Source organism: Schistocerca serialis, chromosome 5 (genome assembly GCF_023864345.2).
Source record: "Schistocerca serialis cubense isolate TAMUIC-IGC-003099 chromosome 5, iqSchSeri2.2, whole genome shotgun sequence".
In the NCBI taxonomy this organism is placed as follows: domain Eukaryota; kingdom Metazoa; phylum Arthropoda; class Insecta; order Orthoptera; family Acrididae; genus Schistocerca; species Schistocerca serialis.
Window position 1 is genome coordinate 349,555,341 of NC_064642.1, and position 22,765 is coordinate 349,578,105.

At 41.8% G+C, this 22,765-nt stretch overlaps 1 protein-coding gene across 1 annotated transcript in view; it reads left to right on the forward strand.

Moving 5' to 3' along the window:
• Nucleotides 1-22,765, forward strand: part of LOC126481697 (laminin subunit gamma-1) — a 1,171,409-nt gene that overhangs the window by 585,474 nt on the left and 563,170 nt on the right. The window contains exon 3 of the mRNA XM_050105645.1: nucleotides 5,403-5,520. Within this exon, the coding sequence (XP_049961602.1) occupies nucleotides 5,403-5,520 (118 nt within the window). The remainder of the gene's footprint in view (nucleotides 1-5,402; nucleotides 5,521-22,765) is intronic.

Below are 22,765 nucleotides of genomic sequence, written 5' to 3' on the forward strand. Positions count from 1 at the left end.
TGCAAAGACTGTGCCGCAACAAGATCAAAGATTGTTTGCTCTGTCTCACGTGCACATCGATAACTTACAAAAATCAAAATGGCATGCTCAACTTACAACCTGTCTGAAAGCAGTTGGGATGAGTTCCCCAGACCCTAGCGTCCAACATCACTATCTTCTCTGGTTTCGGCTCTTGAGAAAGAATGGGCTGCCATTTCTCTGCAGATATTCAGACACCTCACTGAAAGTGTTTCAAGCGAAGTTGAAGCCTTCATAAAAGCGAAGGGTAGACACACTCCATATGAATGCCCACTAATAGGTATGCGGATACAGTCAATCAGATAGCGTATGGTACAAGAAAAAGTATCGTGCACTTCGGTATAATCGCAGAGTGTAGTTGTAGATGTATATCCTCTGACCTTCAAACAGGCTCATTCGGTCAGCTTTGTGAGATCTGTAATTCAGCATAGAAGCTGATCCCGGAGCAAATTAGAGGTTGTAACGCACACAAATTATTGCAGTAGCTCAAAGTCAAGAGTCGGAAGCACAAGAAGACTGAATCCAGAACGATGGAATTATTAGAACCAGTTTCAGCCAAGTGATCTAATAAGCAATAAATAAACGCATTATGACCTATAAAATTATCTAGGATCCTGATACTAATATAGTACCGTGGCTACAACAAATTTGGAGCTAAATCTTTAGATGTCACATACTCGTCAGTATCGACGAAGTCCGCAAGCTCAGTAACAGCTTAAGAATCGAAAGAGAATCTTTCCAGCTTAGCGAAATATCAGGAGTTGCAAAATAAATCTCTGAACTTTACACGTTTTCCGCACAAACTGTTGTGGAATAACTAAAGTGCCCAGTAACATATTGAAGTGTTAACATTGTTCAATGCATGCAGAAATCCCTTTCAATGATCTTACAAGCCAGTAAATGGTACAGTTTTATATTCTAATTACCTAAAAAGTTTAGCAAGAGATTAAAACGGCGTGCGCTTCAGATCAACTAAGGAGAACGTAGCATGCTATGGAACTTACGACGCAATTGCGCTTATTTATCGGAAATATCTCTTTTGAAAGATCGCGCGGAAGTCTTCCCTGGGTAGAGGAAGCTGTTAGGAACCTCCATGCCCTGCCCTCTAGCGGCTACATCCAGGAACGTTAGTTCCGCTAGTTGCCACCGTGGCGCTGTGTAGCGATCCCGGGTAAGGCAGGCTGTTTGAGAGGCGAGCGATTCTGACATTTTCTCGCTCTACTTATAACCAATATTATGCATAGCGTTTTCACTGTACGGAACATGGCAAATAGCAGTTTTCACTGCACAATGTATTAAGATTTCCCACCATTCCATTCACTGATGGAGCGTGGCAAAAAGTGACTCGTTATATGCCACAGTGTGGGCTGCTTGTATTTTCACGGCCGCCACTGGAGCTATCTGTGGTTTGCTCTCAGTGCTCGCAGATTCCCCTCTAAAATAAAAACGCATCTTAAAAAGTTCAACGGATCTGCATGTCGCGAAGTGACCTGTGGTTAACATTTTGGACCATTTCCGTTACACTAACCTGGCGGAAACAAAGTCGTGACGTTCCAGTTTGCCCTGTGTACGTGTCGAATCAGTAAAACCTGCTCTGTATCCTACGTACTTGAGCAATACTGTAGTACAGAGGTACAAGTGTTTTGTGTTTCCAGTATCCTAGTAATGAATCGAAAACTGCCATTTACTTACCGCACACGTGTTAATGACACAATTACTTCAGCTGAGACTCATTAACTGTGTAATCAAAATATCTATTTTTATGTTCATTGATTGCTTAACTTCATATATTTTCTCATTAACAGTTCATCGCCAGTGTTCGCAAGGATTTGTCGATATGATATTAGATATTACAAAAATACTTACTGAATGAAAATTTTTATTCGTAAGTTAAACGCGTCAGTTTGTGAATCATATCAGAACGCAAAAAATCTTTGTCCCATATTATTAGCATATGGTGTGAACAATAAACTGCACACTTGTCTCTGTGGTACATTCGAATCTACTTCTGTCTGTGGATAACATCCCGTCCGCGATAACACGCTGCGTTCTACTTGCTACAAGTCGTCAAGTCATTCACCGACAGGGTAGAAATCGCTTCCGGACATGCTTTCTTTAACAGAGGTCTGTGTGGTTAGGGAACGAAAATACTGAACCACCCTTCGGTACTTCTATCCATATCCACGCAAAGACTCTGCAAACCAGTGTGAAGTGCATGATAGGAGGTGTTTAGTGGTAAGCGTGCGTGGTGTCACATCCTAGAGTTCCTGCCCCTGCCGGTCGCGTGTGAAATGCGGGAAGAATGACTGCTTAAAAGCTTCTGTACGAGCTGTGATTAGTCTAGCCTTGTCTTCACGGTGTCTGCAGGAGCAATACATAAGGAGCTGAAAGATATCTCTACATACTTCACTTAATACAGGCTCTTGAAAAATTATAAGCAGGATTTCGCGGAATAACCAGCGCCTTCTTCAAGAGTCAGGCATTTCAGATTTTTCAACATTTCCTGCAACGCTCAGTTCCCTATTTACAGCTTTTAGGATATCACATACAGAGCGCGAACTGATTTATGAACGATTGGTGCTTTCTAAACAGATTTGTGTGCCAAGGATTTACGAAGGGGAAAATAAGCTGAAGACGTGAATTGCAGTTTATGTGGGGGGGAGGGGGGGGGGTTACTGGACTAGGGTATTCCATGCAGTGGTGGGAATTGTACTGCTGCGGTGGTGTAATGACTAGCACACCTGCCTAATATACTCCTGCCTCGTAAGCAAGGAGACCCGGATTAAAATCCCACCCATGGCACAAATTTTAATTTATTTCTTCAGCTTTTAACAGGGATAAATGCGGCGTTCCATTTGAGGAAGTAGTTGTTTTCATTCAGTGCATGTAGTTATGTTTCTAAAAGCATTAAAAAATGGAATACACTCCATATTTTCATCATACGTAAATTGAAATACATTGCTTGTAAGGTAAGTAAAGAAGCAAATTTTATCTATTACTTATTAATTCTGTTGCTTGTTGTATAAAAAGAGTTGTAATATACTTGATGTCTTTGAGGAAGTTACATCGTTCAAGTAGTTTCATTCATCATCATTTCCTTTGAACCTTTGTCCCACTTCATCGCGGGGTCGGCCTTGTTACTAAGGATTTGGCAATGTCAGTGGCAGAGGGTGGCCGGAGGCCCTTCCTGCCGCCACCCTGAACCTCCTTCGACGGAATTAGTGTACCCCAGCTGTCTGTGTCTAGCAGAACGTTAAAACACTGCAAACGTTCTCAAATGTCTGCGAGTCGTGTAACTGAGGCGGAACGTGGGGACCAGCCCAGTATTAACCTAGAGGGATGTGGAAAACTGCCTAAAAACACATCCAGGCTGGTTGACATACCGGCCCTCGTCATTAGTCCGGAAGGCGGATTCGATCCGGGACCGGAGCGCCTACCCGAGTCCAAGAAGCAGCGCATTAGTGCTCTCGTCTACCCCAGCAGGTGTTGAAGTAGTTTCATTACTTTGATCAGCTTACAGTTAACAGTATTTATTTTTAAGAAATACGAAGTACTGAAAAATATAATCAAAAAACAAAGCCTAAAAATCGACGTTGATAATACAAAATTAATTACTCTTTGAATAAAATGATCCCTACAGACCGGGGCGCCGTCATCAGCTAGCTGGGTAATGTGTGTCCTGCAAAATACTTCAGTTCTGCTCACACGACACGCCAGCAGCGGCAGTGACTACAGGCGTTGACGGTACTATACAGACCGTAAACGATTATTGCTTACAACGTACCATAGTGATGTAGAGCAAGTCAAGACGAATGATTTTATACGGGACACTCGCAGTCTATCAAGTCGGGAACGTACCGCAAACTGGCATTTAAAAAAAAAAAAGAGAGAGAGAGAGAGAGAGAGAGAGAGAGAGAGAGAGAGAGAGAGAGAGAGAAGAAAAAAACAACAAAGCTATAGTGCGTGAGCATCACGCGAGATTTTCGTATTCTCTCGCTCTCTGCGCTCAAACTACTAGCCCCAAGGAAAAATTTAATGTTGTTTCATTTTGTACTGGGATAAATTTGGGCTGAGGGACACGGTTTTCAGTTCTTTGCAAGAAAAAGTTTCAAGAATGACCTACCTTCTGGCATGCCAACCCTCGCCCCACCGTGGTCGGGATTCTTAGTATGTTGTTCCTCGCACTTCCTCCTACGGCCTATTATTACACCAATTAGTTCCCATATTCGAGCATTTTTGGTGTTAGTTGACCGGCCTATTACTACGTCACCGGCCTCGTCGTAAACTTAGAAATTGTAAAACTGAAGTTTGTGCAAAATTTTACTTATTAATTTTTCTGAATTCTAACAGCATAAAATTAACAATTGTCTTTTTCCTGCCCTTCTTACTGCGAAACTACTGTGCTTATAAGGATGAAGTTTAGAGCGAATTCTCGACGTAATTAGTACTTTGCATAAAGCCTGCGAAAGTCGACTTTCTCTCATTACCCTCACCGACCGGTGGCGTAACATCCAACTCAATGAAGACGAAAAAAGGTCGAATGTAGAAAATAATTCATCTAGTCGCACGTTTTTGTAGAATGGAAGGGGTTCCTGCCAACAACACTTTAAAAATCCTGACCGATAGCTGGTGGATGTGGGGCCTTTGAAGGTCACTTTCGTATATTTTCTTGAATAATCCGAAAACCGCAGCTTCTAGCGAAAACGCATCCCAGTACACAATTAAACTACATTAAATTACTCCAAAACTGACTTATTCATTTTCTTTCTGGGACCAATAATTTGCTCGTAGAGAACGAGAGAATATGAAACAGCACCACGATGCGCTTGGTTTTCTTACGCCAATTTGAGATATTTTCTCCACCTGATAGACCACAAGTTTCCAGGTGCCCGTCTCTACGCCACTGCGGCACGTTGTAAACAATTATTTATAACACCCTGTATACTACATCTACCGCCACCCGCACATTCAACGAAACCGATGGAATTCGATGGTTTTTAAAGCAAACTAACATTCTGAGTACCACATACGCTACTTGTCTTAGAGCCGGCCACTGTGACCGAGTGGTTCTAGGCGCTTCAATCCGGAATCACGCGGCTGCTACGGTCGCAGGTTCGAATCCTGCCTCGGGCACGGATGTGCGTGATGTGCTTAGGTTAGTTAGGTTTAAGTAGTTCTAAGTTCTATGGGACTGATGACCTCAGATGTTAAGTCCCATAGTGCTTAGAACCATTTGAACTTGTCTTAGAGATTGAGTAATTTTAACGTCACAGTTGGACAGGGAGCACTCGTTTGCGTAACAGTTGTCCTTTATATTTGTCTACAGTGTACATTATTGCTGAATAATTTTCATACTACAGCGTATGTTTTCTGTGTTGTTGCAGGGAAGGCGTTCGATATCACTTACATACGACTTTGGTTCTACTCTCCTCGACCTGAGAGCTTCGCCATCTACAAGAGGACTACCCAGAGCAGTCCTTGGGTGCCATATCAATTCTACAGGTACTGTACGCTATACAATCTGACCGTGAAGTATGGAGATATGCGAGTGCAGGCTTTCTCGGTGAATTCCATATACGAAGTCTTACCGGGTTGTCAGCCGAGTAGCATCGTCGTCTCGTAGCAACGTTTCGATGGAATGCGTTTCCACATCTTCGCCTGAAGATGATGGAGTCTCATTCCATCGAAACTTTGCTACGAGACGACGATGCTACTCGGCTGACAACCCGTGAAGACTTCATATATAAATATGGAGATGCTTCACGTACAGGAATAAAGATACATTACACAGAACTGGTTTATGATAGATGCTTTATAAACGACCTTTAAAGAATCAACCTGAGCCACAACATTCCCTACATAGAGGATGCTCCGAAAAGCTTGTAAGGATGTTAGCCAATCACGCCATTGCGTGCGAATTCACGCTGCCCGCCAGAGACGGTGTCGCCAAATGCGTTCTTCGTTTCGTTTTCCTAAAGCCTAACAAGATAGCGATACGGAAGTTGGACACGGGATGATAGTAAGGATCGAAACATGGGAAAAGGCTGAGCAGTCTCGTGCGCAATCGTCTATGCTATGAGAACAACTAATTGTCTCTGGCGGGCCGCTCGAATTTTCTCTGAGCACTATGGGACTTAACATCTATGGTCATCAGTCCCCTAGAACTTAGAACTACTTAAACCTAACTAACCTAAGAACATCACACAACACCCAGTCATCACGAGGCAGAGAAAATCCCTGACCGCCGCTCGAATTGGCGCACATAAGGGCCTGATTGGCTAACTTCAATGCTAATTAACTCGAAAACGGCGCAACGTATTGATTTTTTTTAAGAATTGTTGCTCAGCACAACCTATCCTGCAACAAACCTACAAATTTTTCAGATTGTTTCTGACAACCCTGTATAGGTTGTTTACCATCTATACTTAGTGCGAGGTACCATAAAACGCAAGTAAAAGGTCAGTCACAGACGAAAGGTTGTTTTCCAGTAATTATTTTTCCAGAGTTATACAGGATGTATTTTTTTAAAAAAAGTCTCATATTCTTACAGAAGAAAATTTCCTAAAATGATACGTCCAGAAACCAACATCTGTTGAGATATTGGCCGTTTAAGATCAGTAGTTCACAACCTGCATTTAATTTACAGATGAGGCAGGATTCACAAGAGATAGCATAATAAACTACCGTATTATGCACCTGTGGACAGATGCAAGCCCTCCAGCAACCATGGAAGTGAAGCACCAGGATCGCTTCAGCGTCAGTGTTCGTGCACGACTTGTCAGTGACAGATTGATAGGGCGGCACATCTTACCAAACAAACTAACAGATGTTACCTTTCATAGATTCCTGCGGCATGAACTACCAGCGCTATTGGAAAACGTTACCCTGTGGTCTACGCACAGCGGGGCATCATTCCATTTCCTGCGGATCGTCGAACACTACCACCTCCCATCTCACCGCAACGTTACGTGGGCGATTGATGTGTCGAGGAGCTCCGGTACCATGGTCTCCCAATTCAGCGGACCTGAATCTGTTGGATTTCTGGCTACAGGGACATGTAAAGACATTGATGTTTGCCCAACCCATGCACAATGTGCACACGTTACAAGAGCGTGCGACCAATGCAAATGACATAATCGAAGTGGATGCAGGTTTATTTCAAAGAGTGTGTGATTCACTGCGAAGAAGGGCGGGAGGATGTGTCAGAATGTGTGTTAACCACATGCAGCACCACCTATAGCGTCTACTTTTACGTAAGAGATAAACTGGCCCATATCCCAGATGGTATTGGTTTATGGGACATACAATTACAGGAACTTTTCTTTTAGTTTTGACCAGTACTTCCTCCTGTAGGAATATGTGACACATTACTTACATAACTTTTTGGTTCAAATGGCTCTGAGCACTATGGGACTTAACTTCTGAGGTCATCAGTCCCCTAGAACTTAGAACAACTTAAACCTAACTAAGCTAAGGACATTACACACATCGATGCCCGAAAATGCGACCGTCGCGATCGCGCGGTTCCAGACTGAAGCACCTAGAACCGCTCGGCCACTCCGGCCGGCTAACTTTTTGAATAAACAATTTTCATGAAGGGAAAATATTATCTAGATGCCTCGGTAGGTACCTCCACCTCTCCCATACTATGAAACTTTTCTTCTTTATACTCGTTCTCTCTCTGTGCCGCGCGGTTAGAGGCGCCATGTCACGGATTGCGCGGCCCCTCCCACACACATTTGAACATTTCTCTCTCTCTCTCTCTCTCTCTCTCTCTCTCTCTCCTCTGTGTGTGTGTGTATGTGTATGTGTATGTGTAGTGTAGTGTAGTGTAGTGTAGTGTAGAGTTCAAGTGCATCAAACTAATTACTGAAAAAAATGCCATTACTTAAGCCCTTTATTGTGCAGTCGAGTGAACAGTAGTGTGTTGCCTGAGGTCACAGTGGACAGTTCTCAACATCTCAAAAATGTACCATAGTAAAATCAATAAAAATTACACGTCAAATGTACTACTAAATCTTATCTGAATAAATTATCCAAATTTACTTTCATTTAAGTTCACTGCTGATTTACGTAGCTAGCTTGCGAAACGAAACTCTGAATACGAAAACGTTTCACACAAGGGTATATCACACTGTCCACTGAAATGTGCTCTGTGTAGCAAGAAAATAACTTTTAAGCTGAATATAAACTATCTGACCTAATCACTGATTAACTGTGTAATGACATTGTTCCGTACGTACAGAGTAACTGTGTAACTATGGCCCTGAACTATTCTTACACTTACCTCGGTATAGTACAAGTTCTCTCGAAAGTGGAGCATAGCAAGCAGGTCCGCAGCTCAATTAAAATGGTAAACTACAAATGACATTCAAAAGAGTGTGTGCCGTCACGTGCAATGCACGCACGAGCAACATTGTATTTCTTGCGTGAGAATAATTTTGGGTACTAATGTCCTACAAATGCTTGTTTCTAAAACAGATTTGTAGCAAAGAATTACTTTATAACTTCACTTTCAAGATCGAGAACAATATTGGCTTATACAAAAATGACTGGTTTTAAAAACAATTTACTTTGCCTAAGACTAACGTACCCAAATATTATCGCTCTTTTTTCGCAAAATCTATATACAGTGGAGGACAACTAACTTCTCTAGCTGTGAGTAGCCAGTAAGAGCCGGCCAAAATAGTCGAGCGGTTATAGGCGCTTCAGTCTGGAACCGCGCGACCGCTACGGTCGCAGGTTCGAATCCTGCCTCGGGCAAGGATGTGTGTGATGTTCTTAGGTTAGTTAGGTTTAAGTAGTTCTAAGTTCTAGGGGACCGATGACCTCAGCTGTTAAGTCCCATAGTGCTCAGAGCCATTTGAACCATTTCAAGTCCGTAAGATAAATACATCAACCAAATTTCGGTCCGACAAATAATTTTGTACCAGAATGCTAACTACGCACAGGTGTGCAAAGCTGCAGATTGACCTTACATCACAATTCTTTACAAAACTCTTTTCTAAATCCATAACTATTCTTAACATCATCTTATTCAATCATTTCCAGCAGATCTGTATTCAATACGTAGCAGCTTAATTCCGGATAAAAGTTTCCTGACCATTCAGTTCCACATCTGCTTTCCAACACACATAGACTAATAAAAATATTTCTCTCTCTCTCTCTCTCCACATCTGCTTTCCAACACACATCGACTAATAAAAATTTCTCTCTCCTCTCTCTCTCTCTCTCTCTCTCTCTCTTTCTCTCACTCTCTCTCTCTCTCTCTCTCTCTCTCTCTCTCTCTCTCTCTCTCTCTCTCTCTCTTAGCGCCCTCAGGCAGCGACGGCGTAACAACACAACTAGAAATCGTGGATCAACAAGGCTTGCTCTCAGACATATCCATATCGGGAGAGGCAGTAGATTCGTTGTACGGCTTTTCTCGAATATCGGTTCTGTACGTACAGGAAGCATTTAAAACGGTTTTTGAAAATATTTGGAAAACTACAAACAGAACTAAAATTAAAAAGGTGCAACCGCAACGGAGGGGCATATGTTGAGAGGTCAGACAAACGTGTGGTTCCTGAAGAGGGGCAGCAGCCTTTTCAGTAGTTGCAGGGGTAACAGTCTGTATGATTGACTATCTGGCCTTGTAACATTAACCAAAACGCCCTTGTTGCGCTGATACTCCGAACGGCTGAAAGCAAGGGGAAACTGCAACCGTAATTTTTCCAGAGGTTCAAGCCCTCCCTCGGGAATGGATGTATGTATTGTCCTTAGCGTAAGTTAGTTTAAGTTAGATTAAGTAGTATGTAAGCGTAGGGACCGATGACCTCAGCAGTTTCGTCCCATAAGACCTTACCACAAATTTCCAGAAACATTTGCTGCCCCCCCCAGCGGACGGGAGAGGCGCAACTTTGAAACCTTAAGTAGGAACCCCAATTTTTTGCTGCGGATTTGAATTAACTGGGAAAAAGTACGTAACTTTTCTACTGAATTGTTACCTGACACTGTCGGTAGGAGAGCGATCTCTTATTATGAAAAATACAAAGGTGGGTGACTAGTTTCGGCAAAGTTTAAATGCCATCTTCAAATCCTTAGTATATATCAATTTTTTAATTCCACTGTACGTAGTGCACTGTAATCTTGTCTTGAATACATAGGAACTTAACTCACTGGAGCAGATGGATTGGAGTCGCGTCATATATCTAATGATAAAACAGTAGATGTGGTAAACGTTCGTAAAAGTTAGTGTTAAAATATATTTTGTATACAAAAACCGGAGCGCTGTTACTGCTGCTTTCCGTTTCTGCGGCTCTGTGAAAGAAATTACACGAATAATGTGGACAAAGTAATGTATTATACTGCGGACAATCAAGTTTTTTGCTCTAAAAAAACCTGTTTCTCACTAAAAATGTTAGAATAACTAACTGTCTAATCTCCTAGAAAAGTAATATGATGTGTATTTCTTGAAATTTTATCATTTTTAAACGGTTTTACCCCAGTTTGATTTTTGTCGATTACAGTGCCACGTATCACGCAACGAAAAAAATATTAAATACGAAAGTTAAGTATTTTTTTCCGCGAAGAGACAGAATCCGCTAAACAAAAAAGGAAAATAGATTTCCTACTTAAGGTTTCAAAGTTGACGCCCCCTCCTGCCCCTTGGGACGTTGGGCAGGAGGAAGGGGACCTAATTTTGTGTCATTGGATGTCCCTTTCGAGGCGAACAACTCATATTACAACCTTTTTTTTAATCCGACCTGTAGTTTTCCAGTTACAGTTTTAAACGCCACACCCTGTGAACTCAATAACGTTTGCGAGAACAGCACCGTCTTTCTTCCACGGACATTATTTAATTTCTCTGAGCGTTTTCCTTAAACATTCGTATAGTCTTGACTGATCTGCAGCGATTCCAGCAGCATGTCTGTTGAACTCATTTGATGTCTGCCGCCATGCTTGCTTGATAAGGAGTCTCTGGCAGTTCTGTAAGATTAACGGAACTTACATCCTGTATGAGATTTCTTCTACAAACTGGCTTCACAGAGTTGCTACTGTGGTCGTACACGGATTCTATCTAATTCTTTGTTGTGAACATTATGTTGCGTTCATCTACGTCTAAGGGGGTAGCCCTCTTTGAATGCGTGAAAAGTAGATGATTTTCGTGATTCTTTCAAGTAAAATAGAAAGTAATGCTAAATCTGATGATATAGATTTATTCCTGTGTGCTGGACCGAGACTCGAACTCGGGACCTTGGCCTTTCGCGGGCAAGAGCTCCACCATATGAGTTAAGAAATCATTTTTGTGTCCACATCGGACGCTCCCTGTAACAGTTTCACCGGTTGGAGGACCCCTTGCTCCGTAACACTGGTCATCGGTGGGAATTTCCGGAGCCTTCCTATTGGACCTGTAACAAAATTATTTTGTATGAGTCATTTTAAATATATTTACTGTCAGCGTACATAGAATAACTGAAAAATATTAAGTTCTGAGAAAATGTTGACGTATTGATACAAATGTCGTTTTCTGCGCCCGCAAAATCGAGACAAAATTGACCCGAAAATATACTTTTGAAGATGTGGCAAAACGGCTAGGTATGCTGACAGATAACTCAATTTAGAATGCCGGCCTCAAATTCCGGTCAAAAACGTTTTCCGCCAGTTTGAAAAATACGGTTTCGAGAAAAACGTGTTTTAAGTTTTGGGTTATATATTTTGCAGTTAAGTTAAACCTCTGATCAGCGATCATAGGACCCAAAGGAGGTCCTTCTCCATCTTCTTCGTGGACATGAGGGCCATGCGGGTCTCTTCAGCAACTTCTGTCATCCGCTGCTCTGCTCGCTCGACACACTTTTCGTCCTTTTATGTGCAGAAGTTGTAACAGGCTGATCCGATCTCAAGTTCGAGCTCGTTCATAAGTTACTTAATTCCTGTTAGGCCGTAGCTAAAATTACATGTCGACTATCTTTTTCGGAGACTTTTCTTGACAAATCGCCCTGTAACTCGATAACGGAGTTTCTGGCGAACTTTACGTAAACACTACGATAATTTAGACATCTAGGGGAATATTTTAAGCTAAAAATTGGTATTTTGAAATTTTCAAACAGGAGTACCCACTTAAAGTGCTGTCATCCAGCACGTAAAACGGAAGTACTGTCTTAAGTTTCTCTGTATTTCCTTAGGATCGTATTTTGTGTTGTTGTCAGTCTTCTGACTGGTTTGATGCGGTCCACTACGACGAACTTTCCTGTGGTAGTCACATAATCTCAGATTGCAACTTCCACTATTATTTGCTATAAATATTCTAATTCCTGACTTCCTCTACGACTTTACCCTTTTAGTACCATGGTAGTTATTCCTTGTACGCCCCCGGTAGCTGACTGGTGCCGGCACGTTAGCTCAGCGTGTTCGGTCAGAGGGTTAGCTGCCCTCTGTAATAAAAAAACTGAGTTCACCGATCAACAAGGAACCGAAACGGGTGTCTTACGACGTCCGCCCCGAGCAGATACAACGAACGAAAGAGAACAAAATGAGATTTTTAAAAAAAGTGGTCAGCGTGACAGACTGTCAATCCTAAGGGCCCGGGTTCGATTCCCGGCTGGGTCGGAGATTTTCTCCGCTCAGGAACTGGGTGTTGTGTTGTCCTAATCGTCATCATTTCATCCCCATCGACGCGCAAGTCACCGAAGTGGCGTCAAATCGAAAGACTTGCACCAGGCAAACGGTCTGCCTGACGGGAGGCCCTAGTCACGCATATTTTTTTTTTTTTTTTTTTTTTTTTTTTTTTTTTTTTTTTTTTTTTTTTCCCCCCTTGATGTCTTAACACTTGCTCTGCTATTCTCTCCCGTCTCAAGCCAGTGTGTTCCACATGTTCCTCACCACGTTGATTTCGCATAGACCGTTATTTCTTATCTTTTCAGCCCACTTAATTTCCAACATCGTTCTGTATCTTAGATTCTCTCCTTTTCTGGATTTTCCACAAAGCATGGTTCACTTCCCTTAAATCTTGTGCTCCAGTCGTACATTCTCAAAACTTATTCATCGAATTAAGGCCTATATTTGATACTAGTGCACGTTTTTAGGCCAGGAATACGCTCTTTGCCTGTGCTAGTCTGCTTTTGTTGGTTCCTCATGCGTTATAGTGCTTCCAAGGTAGAACAACTTATTCACCTCGTTTACTTTGTGATCTACATTCCTGATGTTACCTTTATCGCTAGTATCAATTATGCTACTCCTCATTACGTTCGTCTTTCTTTTGTCTACTTCCATATTCTGTGCTCAGTAGACAAATCAAACGGTTCAACAGATCCTACTATTCTGCCTTACTTTCACTGAGAATAGATTGTCATCCGCGAATCATATTATTGATATCTTCTCAAGCTGAGTTTAATCCCATTTCTGAACCTTTCCTTTATATCTTTCGTTACTTCTTCGATGTACAGCTTGAACAGGGGTCCCTTAACGTTTCCAGTTCACTGTCATATCGCAAACAGTGGGCCTAGGAGTGTTTAGGAGTGTGGAAATCTCTCGTACAGACGTATGATACAAGTGACACCCAAGCGCCTGATCACGTTCGAAGTCCGTGAGTTCCGCGGTGCGTCCCATTCTGCTCTCTCACGATGTCTAATGACTAATGAGGTCGCTGATATGGAGTACCTGGCAGTAGGTAGCAGCACAATGCACCTAATATGAAAAACGTATATGTTTCCTGGTGTCCCGATACTTTTGATTACATAGTGTATCTTCCAGAACGACAGTGCAACGTGTCACACAGCTCACAGTGTAGGTGCGTGGTTCGAAGAGCATCAAGATGAGTTTACCGGCCTCTCACAGTCACCAAACTCCGCGGATATATATATATATATATATATATATATATATATATATTTCCTGTCTTGTGTGTGAACTTGTTGTGGTAGGTCATTGTATGCCAATTTCCTTTGATTGTGCTGCTAATATGTGTTGATGTGATTTGGTTTCATTGTTTCACCATTTACGTTTTTCTTTTTCCTTTAAGTATATCTACATGGATGATCAGGAGGAAACTGCAGAAAAACTGTCACAAAATTTCCTTTTCGGTGTAATGAATGGAAGCTCCCTCTCTTAATACTGATAACTATATAATTATGCCTTTAACAAGGAGAATGAATGTAAAAGTATCCGGTGACGAGATTGGTGTCTAACATCTGGAGCATGTCATACTGAATAACTTAGCCAGTTAAGTAAGATTAGAGGCTAATACGGCCTAATATCGCATATCGCATATCGCATCTAACGTTGATAATTACCTCCGTTTGGCGAGCAAGAGAATCCACCAGTTTCTTCCGGTATGCCGCAGCCATTTGTAGCTGCTCATTGGTGATCAGATCTCGCATGTCACCAAACTGCGGAGATGTTGACTGCTTCGTTTCATCAGCTGTTTCACATAGTGGAAAACATTTTCAGTGGAGTAACAAGTGGACCACACGGAAATCGGATTTTTCATTTTCTAAAATGTTTATGGTACGTGAATTTCGGAACTCAAATGAAAACACCAAAAGCAGTTCGGTGTAATTCTGAAAAATTCTCGACAAAATCGACTGGTATTGCATGCGTGCAGCACTGCGATCACGGTTCTCGTCCTCTTGGAAGGCGGGAGTGGTCATCACGAACTCATCATGAATATGCTCAAGAAAGGGAAACACTTTGCCACCGAGAATGTTTAAATAAGGACTCTGGTTCATTTAAACAGTAACCAGAATGAAGGGCGAAAGTCATAGCACGAAAAACACTACCAAAATATCACAGAACCACTGCCGGCCTGAACGGTTCTCTCCACTGATGAGGAGACCGCCAATTCGACCTCATACTTTAAGGAGGAATAGCTAAGCACACTTGCAAGATATCGGACCCCTAAATCGGTCTGAAAATTTGGATCATAATTCCAATTTACGTATTTATGACCTTCTAAAAGTACAGATTTTAAACTTTTGACTGCACTGTGTGTTTGTCTCTCGTTCTCCTCCAGTACAACCGCCTAATAAACGGGTGCGAAGTACTATGTATAGCGGAGCCAGTAAGATGTTTGTGCACCACTGTTTTGACACTGGTAACACGCTTTGTTCATTGTGCACTGTTTCTAACCTGTACTGTACTTCGCGCTTCGGCATCAGGGGGCTGCAATGGAGCGAAGCGAGCGACAGACAACCGCTGCGCCCGAAAGATTAAAATCTACCCTTGCAAAAGATCGTAACTGAGAACTGTAAGAGTTATGATCCAAATTTTCGCACGGTATCGATCGCTGGGCTGGTGCGTGATTTTTGCAAGCGTGATTTTTTTTTTTAATATAAGGTCGCGTTCGGGATGTATACATCTCATTGCGGGTTAAACGGAGCACTCAACGAATTGCGTCATTTGAAAAATGTCAAAAAGTCGTGGCCCCATGGACCACACTGCACGCCTTCAGTCAGCTACTATACAGTTTCTGTGTCGTTTGGCCCACTAAAGACGTGCTGCCTTATGTGCACCTGTCAGAAGTGGCATTATGCGAGGTATCCGACTCAAATATCCGCTTGAAAAGCTTGTTGATATGAACCTGTTATCGGTGACGGAAGCAATCCCTGTCTTGGAAGGAAAATCAGCATTGCCGTATTTTGTTGTTTTCTTGTCAGCAAAATCGATTTTCGGTCACTTAGTGACCATCCTCAGTGCTGTAATATACAATTAAAATTGGTAGCCACTGGTATCAAGCAATAACCACAAGTTGGCTCTAAGCTTGTGGTTATAGCTTGATACCAGTGCCTACCAATTTTAATTGTATATTACAGCACTGAGGATGGTCACTAAGTGACCGTAAATCGATTTTGCTGACAATAAAACAACAAAATACCGCCAACGCTGATTTTCCTTTCACTTCTATCCACTATTCGGCCGTGGTGCACACAACACGCCATGGAGTCGCCAATCAATCCCTGTCTTGTTTGACATCGATTGTCTCTGAGAAGGGTTGACACTCGTCTCCCGTCGCTGTCAGCTAAGATATTTTTGTCGATCACTGTTTTCACATTAAATTACATGACTGCAAGTAGTATAACACTTATAGACACATTGAACATTGCGTGTTGATGCACCAACAAACGGTAACTTCACTCGTTGTGTGGTCTTGAGCACATCGAAATGCGATAGCTCCTTTCTCCCTGGATTGTCTATAATACAACGGAATACCAGCTTTGCAAGAGTGTCACGACTTTTGTCGCTCTGAACGACATTGCATGGCTAGCAATGACTCTCTGAGAAAATATGTCTTTTCAATGGGATTTAATTTCAAAATATGCCAGAATAAACGATTCACCTCATGTGAGTGAGAGGACGTAGTTGGAACACTACATTACATTTTTAAGAGATTATAAAGCATCTCACCAAAAGCGGGCGATTTATTTAGACGAAAAGTGGATTCATTTTCATTACACTACGAATGAATGTTGGCTAGGTTACAATGTGCGACGAATATTATGAAAACTGTTATGCATACATTGGCTATACAAGCTTTCTTCCGGGTTCACCTCTCGCATATACAAGTTCGGAAGATCACACAAAAACTGAGAGCAAATAGCTAAAAAGAAGAAAAAATAACGGAGAAGTGCGAATAGGACTTGAAAGTTCCGCACAAACCTAATTAGGCACGTATATAGATAGTTCATCTATTTGTTTTGATGAGTGAGTGCGTGGGTCAGAATATGTAACATCAATGGCCGTCTCTTTGAATGCATTGGGTTCGAAGCTTAAATTTTCTACACCACCTTGGGACAGAGACATTACTATGTATACTACAGCTTTATACCTCTACCCGTTCCCGAGGAAAAGGCGTCTTAACAGAGGAAAGACAGACAGACAATAAAGTGATCGTATGAACTTTTCTTTTTTACCGATTGATGTACGGAACCATAAAAATACTTGCAGACCTAGCTTATTGGAAGATTATCTCCTAGTAGTATAGTCGAGTTTGAATAACAAGAAAATAAACAACACACACATTATGAACTAGATCTCACGAATGACTAACTTTTGGCATTAATAAGAGACCACCAAACTTTTTAATGTTTATACCCTTGACAAGGTCTTGCAAGAAAATTGGTCTTTCCCTTTCTAGTTCCGCCATGCAGTCCAGAACCAAATGCCATAAACAGGAATATTGCAAACACTAACAGCCGTAGTCGTAATATGTCAAGTATTTCGCTACCTGAACTGAAAAAAAGACCGACTTTTTGATGGCGTGGTATTAGATGAATGGACAAAAGCGGTACGTCATCTTAAAAAAGAGTGTGACAACTGCTGGAGGAGAGAGCCTTTGTTGAACGAGGAAATTTAAAATATAGTATCAGTATCCAAGGATTTGAACAAATAATCTGCATTAACGTTCGCGCTTTAAAAGCAAGTGACAAATCAAGTGAGACAGCTGACGGGCGTGTTGCCTGTTGGCTTTCTTTTCAGGATCTTCAGCCGATGTTTGTTTAACTATTTTTTTCGCCAAACCACAGAAGAATCGTTAAACAAACATCAGTCGAACATCCCGAGACGAAATGCAATAGGCAATGCGACAACACATGGCCGAGGAAGGCTCAACAATTTTGTACAACTGTGGAGGATAGAGATATCGCTGAAAAATGTACTTCTATGGATAATGCTGGCTAAGGTCAGATATATACACTGTACGTGCTTTCTCTTTTCTTCTGCCGGCCGGGGTGGCCGAGCGGTTCTAGGCGCTACAGTCTGGAACCGCGCGACCGCTACGGTTGCAGGTTCGAATCCTGCCTCGGGCATGGATGTGTGTGATGTCCTTAGGTTAGTTAGGTTTAAGTAGTTCTAAGTTCTAGGGGACTGATGACCTCAGATGTTAAGTCCCATAGTGCTCAGAGCCATTTGAACCACTTTAGCCTTTTCTTCTTCTAAACAGACAGTTAAATCAATGGTGCTACGAGATGCGTAGCGTGTGACAGCGCTCCACTTGCAACGTTACTGGAATGTTTTCCAGGTGTAAATACAATGACACTGCCACCCTGTTAATAGTAACATGGCTTGTACTACCCGCAATGTTATTCTATACAAACTTGCTTCCCTGGGACGAGCCATTCTGCCCCGTTCAACTCTCTCCGTCTCTCCGACACTGATGTTGCGCCCTTTGATGTTAACAACTAGATTTACGTCTACGTGACTACTCTGAAATCCACAGTTAAGTCCCTGGCAGAGGGTTCATCGAACCACTTTTTTTTTCAGATTATTCCTCTACCGTTCCACTCTCTAACTGCACTTAGGAAAAATGATCACTTAAATCTTTCCGAACGAGCTTTGATTCTTCTTATTTTATTATGATGATGCTTTCCGCTTGTGTAGGTTGGCATCTATAAAATATTTTTGCATTCAGAGTAGAAAGTTGGTGTCTGAAATTCCATTAAAATATCTTACCTTTAAATAATGATTGCCAGCCCAACTCGTTTTTCGTATACGTGACACTTTCTCCCCTATTTCGCGATAATATAAATCGAGCTCTCCTTCTTTGGACTTTTCCGATGTCCTCAGTGAATCCTATTTTATAAGGATCCCATACAGCACAGCAGTACTCTAGCAGACGACGGACAAGCGTCTCTTTAGTAGACCTGTTGCATTTTCTAACAAGGAACGCGTTGAGTGTGAGGTCGCTGGTTTAGTCTTTCGTAAGGCTCATTTGAAAGTTTTGTGTTAATCATTATGACAGGCAAAATATTAGTTGTTAATGACTGACTATGTACATCAGAAGGGTGACAGAAAATAAGTGTCCGGGGGGGGGGGGCAGAGACTACGGGATGTATGTATTCCACTTCACAAAATGGATATCGCTGACATTCACGAAATGTTCAAAACAAATCATCAACTTGCGTCATAAACACCGATTGAAAAATAGCGCGCCACAGTGTTCACATGGGTTCGCACCATCAACATCGAAACCCAACTCCTTGGGAGTTACAAACCGTGCAGGATGTTCAGCTCTGTATCCGCTTCTAAAGAATGCATATAGAATCATGTTGATGTAACGTGGTGGTCCGACCTGACGGAATGTGATGGCATGCAACCGAATGCGAAACAGTCTGTGGTGGAGATTGTCGTGAAACAGCCTACCCTTTAAGGCGTAGCTGCAGGTAATACGATAATATGTTTTACAGGCATAGAAAAACAAATATTCAGAAACTGGATTTGTCGAGTGGTTCCAAGTGCTATGAAATGCAAAGTCACACATTTCTCAGGAGGGATAGTTTTCTCTAAAGGAGTATAATTTTCATACGCAGGTAAGGAATCAAGCAAAAGCAAGGTATTTTGACCAGATTTTGGCCAAAATCAGTGTTCATGCCATAGTTGTAGTTGTCTTACGCCCATTTTCCCGCTCTTGTTTCCCGTGACGTAAGTATTCCATACTGCTCTTGCAAGGTCACGCACACACGAGAACGATTCGTAGGGGAAAGAGCACCTCCAACTTCTCGCAGAGCAATAAATAACTTTACAGACAATTTGCCATTCGGATTAACAGTCGGCATATTTGTATACGAAAGCGTTAAGGCACTGATGTTAACTGATTTTGATATAGCTCTCTTGCTACCTCTAATTTCCTTTCATACGCATTTCCTCTTTAAATACCGATTGGTTGGAATGGAAAACAGATTTACTACTTAACGATGGAACAAGTTTGTTTTTCTCATCTATAAATTTGCGGTCAGATTCCGCAGTTTGTTCTGCATTGTCAAAGTGACATTTTGTTTGAAATTTCATTATCTCACGCCTTTCAATTCTTTAACACTGTTTGAAGTTATGCAACCATCCATTGCTTCCCTTGAAATCACTGTAAGGTATGACGCGCGCAGTCAGATATGAATAACGTAGTAGACCACTATCAAACACATCCTGTTAACTATATAGAGCGTCCTTGAAACGCGCAAACACCAGTTTTTGCAACAAGTGCGCCTTGTCTTCCCTTGAAAGTCCATACGTTTTCTTATGCACTACACTGTCATATTACTGCAAAATTATTCGAAATCTGTTCATATTTTTTTTTACTATGCTGGGGATGATCTTTCATGTACGTAATTAAGTTTAGCACCCTTTCCTTGGACAACGATTGTTCTTTACTAAAGTTCACTGAAGACGGGATTTATGGCTCCGCGTCCAGCAAGCATGGTGAACACGTGTTTCGACACCTGTCTCAATGTCACTTTCACTTTTTAAGTACGCATCGTCATCAACGTACTCCTCATGTACATTGTCCGCACAGTCGAGCATATACGACACCACACATTCCACTGACACATCTTGCAGAAACGCTAATATTTCATTTGTCACTTCTTTCTCACTCTACGAAATTCGTTGGCTTCCTTTCTCACGAAATGGCAACTGTTGTAGATACAATGCGATGTTTGCTTTGTTTATCGTTGCCATTGCTCTGCTTTTCATCAACACCACTTGCACTGTTGTGATTTACTCGTCGACTAAGCAGTTCAGCTACGCTCCGTAGCCTCAAGCTGCGCGCACCACAGGACACCCCAAGACCCGCACCGTGATGCTATTAGCAGCCAATATTGTGGTTGTATGGTAGACAATATGCGGGGGTGTCGAAAGCCGTAAACATTTTTGACACATTACGACCACCCACTCAAGGGGTTCCTTGTAAGAATTCGGCAAAGAAAAAAAGAAAAGAAAAACCGCAGTCTTTGTGTTGTCTCCCCCACAACCTTTTGTATTTAATCGTTCCAAATGAAGTTGCTTTAAATTCTAGGTATTTAGCTGGACTGATAGCCTTTAGATTTGTGTGATTTATCGTGTAACGGAAATTTAGCGGATTCCTTGCAGTATTCGTGTAAATGACCTCACACTTTTCTTTACTTAGAGTCAATTACCACTTTTCGCACCATACAGATATCGTCTATAAGTCATTCTGCAACAGGTTTTGACCTTCTAATGGAAATGAGCGTGTGGCATGTTGGCCGGGAGGCCCCTATTCGGGGAAGATCGGCCGCCAAGTGCAAATCTTATTTCATTCGACGCCACATAGGGCGACTTGTGCGCCGGTGATGAGGATGAAATGTTGATGAGAAAGACACAACACTCAGTCCCCAAACGGAGAAAATCTCCAACCCGGTCGGGAATCGAACCCGGCCCGCTTGCATGGGAGGCGAGCACGTTACCACCCAGCTAAGCAAGCGGACTTGACCTTTTTATGACTTTACTGATGGGTCACCACAAATCCAGTCGCACAACTGAGACGATATCCCACAGAAATGCAATTGGATTAGAAGTATCTTGTGAAGAACAGTGTAAAAAACCTTCTGAAAATGTAGAAATATGGAATCAATTTGAGACACCCTGTCGATAGCATACATTACGTAGTGCAAATCAAGAACTAGTTGCGTTTCACGATATTTTCTGAATCCGCGCTTACTATGCGTCAATAGAATTTCTTCAACATGATTCATGATGTTCGACCACACTAAATGCTCCAAAATTCTACTGTAAATCGGCGTCAATGACATGGGTCTGTAATTCATCGCATGACTCCCGTTGCCTTTCTTGAGTCTTCGTGTGACCTGTGTTAATTTCCAGTCTTTAGGTACGGATCTTTCGTCGAGCGAGCGGTTAAAAATGATTCCTAAGTATGGAGCTATTATATCAGCACACTCTGAAAGGAACCTAACTGGTATACAATCTGGGCCATCTTTCATTTCATTTCACATTTATACTTCATTTTACGGTTCTGCTCTGAATGATTTTGGCGTAATAGTGGCCCTCTCTGCCACTCAGGAGACTGTAGCAGGGTCCGCATGCAACGCTTTCACCTGCGGTCTGTATCATTTGTTGCTGGTACTCTGTTCTTAATATCGAAGAACTTGGCATGCTTAATATGTACACATTTCTTGCTATTTGTGTAATAAATAATACAAATGGTATGAGACAAGTTAGAAATTGAGTACTGCATGAAGACCAGTGTGTCTGTATAAAAACATTTATGACAATATTGTATCTTACGGCCAGCATATTACTCGATTTGTTTGGTGTTTAATTAAACAAGTCAGAATAAAAAATTATGTAGGGTTGGTAGACGAGAAGATTTTTTTAAAAGGAACCTCTCTTTCTTCTGAGCAGTTTCTAATTTTTCCGTCTCAGTACACTTACTACCTCTAGTACTCTTGTTTTAACCATTTCGCTTCTGTTTCTTTTTGTGTTTCTTCTTCTTCTTTTCGTTTTAGTTATCTGAGAATCAAGTTCATTGGGGGACACGTTCCTTTCTTCTGTTCTTCATCGTTGGTCAGTATTCTCACATTTTCATACTTTGCTATCTTTTTCGTTCCTCTGTCTCTAACGGTTTTTTCTTGGTTATATTCTACTCTGAATACCTATGGCAGCCTCAATTTTTGTTTGAAAGTCATTCTTTTGAACATCTCTGTTCCTGTTTCTCCATACCCCCTTGTACCGCTTTGATAAAGTGTATTTTGATTCTCTTGTTGATAAGAAACTTTATTGTCTGACGTGTCAACTTCCCCAGGTGTTTTCTAAGAATTTATCCAAAAAAGATAGACCTCATTCTGCTGACGGTGTCCGAGATCCTCTCCATCTGAGTACACAGTTCTTGGTTCGTTCGTCTTGTATACTGACCGTCACCTGTTTCTCAAGGTCATAATACCTACCACGAGACTCCTTCGTTCCACTGGTTCTAGCCTCCTGGAATCGCATTAAATTGTTCATACCAGATTTAACAGTTTTTCATAAA